Below are 7,538 nucleotides of genomic sequence, written 5' to 3'. Positions count from 1 at the left end.
CAAAAAGCTTGCAAATCAATGAAACCTTACGAAATCTCTACGCCCGTTATCAATAGCACGTATGGACATAGCAGTACAATAAAACATTATGTTCGTAACGATTTTGCTATTACTAATAACCAGGTCTCTCGTTTTTTTATACTTTACACAGCCCTTCTACAAACGACAAATACATGTATATGTTAAGCAAAATAAAATATCGTATTCGAAGCTGTCCTTATTAGCCATGCAACTGTATATGTATCACACAAGTTGAAGATACCTGCGACGAATCATTCAGTGTCGAAATGGCGGGGACTTGTCACTTTGACATCGGAAATGCACTGTGTCAGTGTTCAGTAGGCCACACTTGTCATCAATGTGAAAATTAGACTTTTATGATACTTATAATACTATATAAATGTTATTTGATAAAGTGATATTATGGGCATCTAACAGTTTGTTTTCACTTTATATACACTTAGATTTGTTAATGCAGCATCAACATACTAGAACAATATCCCGGAAAGAGAAAAATAATGCATTTAAATATAAACCGTATTTTCGTTTGACAACTGATCATGCATGGACGATGTGTACCTAAATTTAGTTTTAGTGCAGATTCGTTCATACGACACAAAGACTCAGTTTTGTTTTACGGATCATTTCGGCTTACAGGACTGGGTGAGTCACGTGAGATATCGAATATAAAATATGTTTTTAATAAACAACTGGTAGCAAGATGAGTTGAAGATAATTGGTCAGTATTATCATTTTAACTAACTCGTTTGACCTGTTAATTCTTTTCAGCTCAATTCAACAGTGAAAAATGCCCATAATATCACTTTAACCAAACTCAATTTACATGTATAAAATACGAAACAATGTTAATATTATTTCAACTTTTAAATCATAAGGCGCTTGCCACTACGACATTTAAGGTCATGCAGCGTGTCAGTGTCCAGTAGGCTTCATTGGACAGCAGTGTGAAAGTTAGTTGCAAGTAATGCTAATATACAGCATAGTTCATACAGTGATTTCCAAAAAAATACCGACTAGCGTCAACAAAATACTGCGGTAAGCAACGCTTATCTCGGCGAAATCAAAAATAAAGAAAATTAGTGTTTACTCCGAGATTTATTTACGCTTGCAATGAAACTAATTTACGATCTTTCTTACGAAATTTGAAATTTGAACCTATCGACAACAACCATCAATAAATAACTGAAGTCGGGTTCGAACTAACGCGAACATAAAACATACACTATAACGAAAGTTTTAAAAGAGATTAGTATCGCTATAATTATTGTAAATGCTCAAGCTCAAAAGATAGCTTGTGTATTTTTAACGTCATTTGAAGAACGATTAGCGATGATGATCCGTGTTTAATCCTAATAAAACGCATTTTACAAATGATAGACTCAAAGTATTTTAACAAATTTTAACAAATGCTCTTTGTAAGATATTTTCTCCACAGGCGAATGAACATATAAGCAATTTCCCGACGAGAATAAACGTAAAAGGTCACAAACTCCGGTGCTTTTTGACAGTGTAAGCAAGTTGACGGGCTGGATGTTAGTTGTTGTGCGGGTTGTCTTAAAGAACATGGACACAAGTTCACTATTTCGCTAAAACAGAAGATTAAACAAAATAAATTTTCATTCAATTCTGTTTTTTTATTTTTCAAAATATAATAACATATCTTGCGTGCAACATGCAATATATTTTATCTCATACTAGCGCTCGACCCCTGCGAGAAACACATTCTATGTCAACATGGCGGTTCCTGCCGCTACGACAATGGCCATGTAACGTGTTAGTGTCGGGTTGGTTACACCGGACAGCTGTGTGAAGGTAAGTTGCAATGTATTGTTTTAATTTAACCTTTTGCAGATAGTTGTTGCCAAAAACCTACCGAAAAGCGTCAAGTAAATACTGCGGAAACCAAAGTTTATCGAAGGCAACCAAACATAAACATAGGATTTTTCAAAAGAATGGTATGCTATAGCATAGAGACTTTTTTTGAAATCTGTTGCACGATTTTTGCGACTGTTTACCCACCGTTAACAAATATCAATTACAACGCTTCCAGTATATTCGAACTCATTTGTATAAAAGCGTGCACTTTAAAGAGAATTCGAAAAGTAATGACCGTTATCAAGAGTGCGAACGGGTAAAGCGATACCTAACGAGTTCTGTCGATTCCAATCGATTCAAACTCACAGCAATGCATTGTGTCAGTGTTCAGTAGGCCATACTTGTCAGCACTTTAAAGGGAAGGTTTAAGAATAATTCTATATAAATGTAATTTGTTAACCAAACACAATGTTCATATATAATACAAAACAATGTTAATATTATTTGACTGTTAAATCATAAGGCATAACATGTTCTACACATTACACTAGTTGCCGACCCCTGCCAGAACCACATTACATGTCAACACAGCGGCTCTTGCCACTACGACATGCAAGGCCATGCAACGTGTCAGTGTCCAGTAGGCTTTATTGGGCAGCAGTGTGAAAGTAAGTTGCAAGTAATGCTAGTATAACGCATAGTTAACAGTGATCGCCAAACAATAACCGACTAGCGTCAACAAAATACTACGAAAAGCAACGCCAAACTCGGATAAGTATCTTTATTATTATTATTGTAAATGCGTACAGTTGTACTTTCTGGACTCTTCATCCATATATGAAATTATTGAATGCAGTGTAGAGAGCATTGAGTTAAGTTTTCAATCACGAGGCCTCATAAAAAATATAATGTATAGACATGATTAATAAATATTGAACAGTAAACAACGTTTACAAACGTTTATTTTTATACGTAAAAATGTATTGTGTTATAAGTAAGTTATAAGTAATTGATATTTTTATTTCCGATTTGAAGAGCAACTCCGCGAAATTAAGTTTAATGTTGCTCGTGATATCGATGCTTCCGAAGTCGCTCGAATCATCCGATTCGGCCCGACAAATAAAAAAGGGCTCGCTAAAGCTCGCCCTATTTTATTTTTCTAAGCCTCACAAGATAAACTTTCTCCATCTCGGCATCAATCATGTATTCTCCTTTGACGAATCCTCTATGGAAGATTTATTCGCCACAAGCGAATGAAGGTGTTCGCAATTGCCCGACGAAAATAAATGTAGAAGGTACCAATCTCTGGTGCTTTTTAACAATGTAAGCAAGTTGACATGCTGGATGTTGTTGTGCGGGTTGTCTTTAAGAACATGAACGCAAGTTCACTATTTCGCTAAAAAAGACAATTAAACAATAGAAATGTTTATTCAATTATGTTCTTATTCTGTTTACATATAATAACATATCTTCCGTGCAACACTATATTTTACCTCATTCTAGCGCTCGACCCTTGCGAGAAACACATTCAATGTCAACATAGCGGATCCTGCCGCTACGACAATGGCAATGTGACGTGTCAGTGTCGTGTTGGTTACACCGGACGGCTGTGTGAAGGTAAGTTGCAATGTTTTTTTTTAATTAAGCCTAGTGCACATAGTTGTTTCCAGAAAAACTACCTATACGCGTAAAGTAAATACTGCGGAAACCAACGTTTATCGAGGGAAACCAAACATAAACATAGGATTTTTCAGGAGAATGGTATGCTATAGCAAAGAGATTTTCCTGCAATCTGTTGCACGATTTTTTTGCGACTGTTTACCCACCGTTAACAACTATCAATTACAACGCTTCCAGTAGGTTCGAACTCTTTTGCATAAAAGCGTGCACTTAAGCGAGAATTCGAAAAGTAAAAACCGTTATCTAGAGTGCGAAAGGATAATGCGATACCTTACGAGTTCTGTCGATTCCAGTAGGTTCAAACTCACGGCAATGCATTGTGTCAGTGTTCAGTAGGCCATACTAGTCAGAACTTTAAAATTTAAGTTTAAAAAAATTCTTACTATATAAATGTAATTTGTTAACCAAACATAATGTTCATGTATAATACAAAACAAAGTTAATATTATTTTTACTGTTAAATCATAAGGCATAACATGTTCTACACATAACACTAGTTACCGATCCCTGCGAGAACCACATTAAATGTCAACACAGCGGCTCTTGCCACTACGACATTCAAGGCCATGCAACGTGTCAGTGTCAAGTAGGCTTCGCTGGGCAGCAGTGTGAAAGTAAGTTACAAGTAATGCTAGTATAAAACATAGTTCACACAGTGATCGCCAAACAATTACCGACTAGGGTCAAGAAAGTTTAATGTTGCGCGTGATAACAATGCGTCCGATGTTGTTGGAATCATCCGATTCGGCCCGATAAATAAAATAGGGCTCGCATAAGCTCGCCCTATTTTCTATTCTAAGCCTCACCGGATAAACTTTCTCGATCTCGGCACCATCCATGTATTCTCTATTTACGACTCCCCTATGGAAGATTTATTATCCACAAGCGAATGAAGATGTTAACAATTTCACGACGAAAATAAATGTAGAAGGTACCAAACTCTGGTGCTTTTTAACAGTGTATGCAAGCTGACGTGCTGGATGTTGTTGGGCGGGTTGTCGTTAAGAACATGAACGCAAGTTCACTATTTCGCTAAAAAGACGATTAAACAAAAGAAATGTTTATTCAATTATGTTCTTATTGTTTAAAATATAATAACACATCTTCCGTGCAACAAACAATATTTTTTACCTCATACTAGCGCTCGACCCTTGCGAGAAACACATTTTATGTCAACATGGCGGATCCTGCCGCTACGACAATGGCAATGTGACGTGTCAGTGTCGTGTTGGTTACACCGGACGGCTGTGTGAAGGTAAGTTGCAATTTATTTTTTAATTAAGCCTATTGCACATAGTTGTTTCCAAAAACACTACCTAAACGCGTCAAGTATATACTGCAGAAATCAACGTTAACCGAGGATAATCAAACATAAACATAGGATTTTTCAGAAGAATGGTATACTATAACATAGAGACTTTTTTTTAAATCTGTTGCACGATTTTTGCGACTGTTTACCCACCGTTAACAAATATTTACAACGCTTCCAGTTTGTTCGAACTCACTTGTATAAAAGCGTGTATTTAAAGAGAATTCGAAAAGTAATGACCGTTATCAAGAGTGCGAACGGGTAAAGCGATACCTAACGAGTTCTGTCGATTCCGATAGATTCAAACTCACGGCAATGCATTGTGTCAGTATTCAGTAGGCCATACTATTCAGCTCTTTAAAGGGAAGGTTTAAGAATAATTCTATATAAATGTAATTTGTTAACCAAACATAATGTTCATATATAATACAAAACAATGTTAATATTACTTTGACTGTAAAATCATAAGGCATAACATGTTCTACACAATATACTAGTTGCCGATCCCTGTGAAAACCACATTAAATGTCAACACAGCGGCTCTTGCCACTACGACATGCAAGGCCATGCAACGTGTCAGTGTCCGGTAGGCTTCATTGGGCAGCAGTGTGAAAGTAAGTTGCAAGTAATGCTAGAATAAAGCATAGTTCACACAGTGATCGCCAAACAATAACCGACTAGCGTCAACAAAATACTTCGGAAAGCAACGCCAAACTCGGATGGGTATCTTTAATTGTAAATGCGTACAGTTGTGCTTTCTGGACTCTTCATCCATATATGACATCATTGAATACAGTGTAGAGCATTGAGTTAAGTTTTCAAACACGAGGCCTCATTAAAAATATAATGTATAGACATGATCAATAAATATTGGACAGTGAACGAATGGGAATTATTGTGTCATGCTTGTAAAACAACGGTTTCTTACGTTTATTTGTATACGTAAATATGTATTGCGTTATAAGTAAGTTATAAGTAATTGATATTTTTATTTCTGATTTGAAGAGCAACTCTGCGAAATTAAGTTTAATGTTGCGCTTGATAACGATGCTTTTGCAGTCGTTCGAATCATCCGATTCAGCCCGAAAAATAAAATAGGGCTCACTATAGCTCGCCCTATTTTCTTTTTCTAAGCCTCACCGGATAAACTTTCTCCATCTCGGCACCATCCATGTATTCTCTATTTACGAATCCCCTATGGGAGATTTATTCTCCACAAGCGAATGAAGATGTTAACAATTTCCCGACGAAAATAAATGTACAAGGTACCAAACTCTGGTGCTTTTTAACAGTGTTAGCAAGTTGACGTGCTGGATGTTGTTGTGCGGGTTGTCGTTAAGAACATAAACGCAAGTTCACTATTTCGCTAAAAAGACGATTAAACAAAAGAAATGTTTATTCAATTGTGTTCTTAATTTTTTTAAATATAATAACACATCTTCCGTGCAACAAACAATATTGTTTACCTCATACTAGCGCTCGACCCTTGCGAGAAACACATTTTATGTCAACATGGGGGATCATGCCGCTACGACAATGGCAATGTGACGTGTCAGTGTCGTGTTGGTTACACCGGACGGCTGTGTGAAGGTTAGTTGCAATTTATTTTTTAATTAAGCCTATTGCACATAGTTGTTTCCAAAAACACTACCTAAGCGCGTCAAGTATATACTGCAGAAATCAACGTAAAACGAGGATAATCAAACATAAACATAGGTATTTTCAGAAGAATGGTATACTTTAACATAGAGACTTTTTTTTAAATCTTTTGCACGATTTTTGCGACTGTCTACCCACCGTTAACAAATATTTACAACGCTCCCAGTTTGTTCGAACTCATTTGTATAAAAGCGTGCACTTTAAAGAGAATTCGAAAAATGACCGTTATCAAGAGTGCGAACGGGTAAAGCGATACCTAACGAGTTCTGTCGATTCCGATAGATTCAAACTCACGGCAATGCATTTTGTCAGTATTCAGTAGGCCATACTATTCAGCACTTTTAAGGGAAGGTTTAAGAATAATTCTATATAAATGTAATTTGTTGACAAAACTGAATGTTCATATATAATACAAAACAATGTTAATATTATTTGACTGTTAAATCATAAGGCATAACATGTTCTACACATTACACTAGTTGCCGATCCCTGCCAGAACCACATTACATGTCAACACAGCGGCTCTTGCCACTACGACATGCAAGGCCATGCAACGTGTCAGTGTTCAGTAGGCTTTACTGGGCAGCAGTGTGAAAGTAAGTTGCAAGTAATGCTTGTATAAAACATAGTTAACACAGTGATCGCCAAACAATTACCGACTTGCGTCAAGAAAATACTACGGAAAGCAACGCAAAACTCGGATTAGTATCTTTATTATTATTATTGTAAATGCGTACAGTTGTACTTTCTGGACTCTTCATCCATATATGAAATTATTGAATGCAGTGTAGAGAGCACTGATTTAAGTTTTCAATCACGAGGCCTCATAAAAAATATAATGTATAGACATGATTAATAAATATTGAACAGTAAACGAATGGGAATTATTGTGTCATGCTTGTTTAACAACGTTTACAAACGTTTATTTTTATACGTAAACATGTATTGTGTTATAAGTAAGTTATATGTAATTGATATTTTTATTTCCGATTTGAAGAGCAACTCCGCGAAATTAAGTTTAATGTTGCTCGTGATAACGATGCTTCCGAAGTCG

At 36.2% G+C, this 7,538-nt stretch overlaps 1 protein-coding gene across 24 annotated transcripts in view; it reads left to right on the top strand.

Annotated features, from left to right (window-relative positions):
* Positions 1–7,538, top strand: part of LOC127865631 (neurogenic locus notch homolog protein 2-like) — an 85,935-nt gene that overhangs the window by 15,444 nt on the left and 62,953 nt on the right. For 20 of the 24 annotated variants that reach the window (XM_052405514.1, XM_052405524.1, XM_052405518.1 and 17 more), the window contains exons 13-18: positions 3,340–3,453; positions 4,014–4,130; positions 4,658–4,771; positions 5,323–5,439; positions 6,302–6,415; positions 6,964–7,080. In XM_052405514.1, the coding sequence (XP_052261474.1) occupies positions 3,340–3,453; positions 4,014–4,130; positions 4,658–4,771; positions 5,323–5,439; positions 6,302–6,415; positions 6,964–7,080 (693 nt within the window). The remainder of the gene's footprint in view (positions 1–3,339; positions 3,454–4,013; positions 4,131–4,657; positions 4,772–5,322; positions 5,440–6,301; positions 6,416–6,963; positions 7,081–7,538) is intronic. The other 4 variants (XM_052405520.1, XM_052405529.1, XM_052405535.1 and 1 more) reach the window with 1 other exon arrangement.

This window comes from Dreissena polymorpha, chromosome 2 (genome assembly GCF_020536995.1).
Source record: "Dreissena polymorpha isolate Duluth1 chromosome 2, UMN_Dpol_1.0, whole genome shotgun sequence".
NCBI lineage: Eukaryota > Metazoa > Mollusca > Bivalvia > Myida > Dreissenidae > Dreissena > Dreissena polymorpha.
The sequence above is the reverse complement of the archived record's forward strand: the minus strand, read 5'-3'. Positions and strand labels throughout refer to the sequence as shown.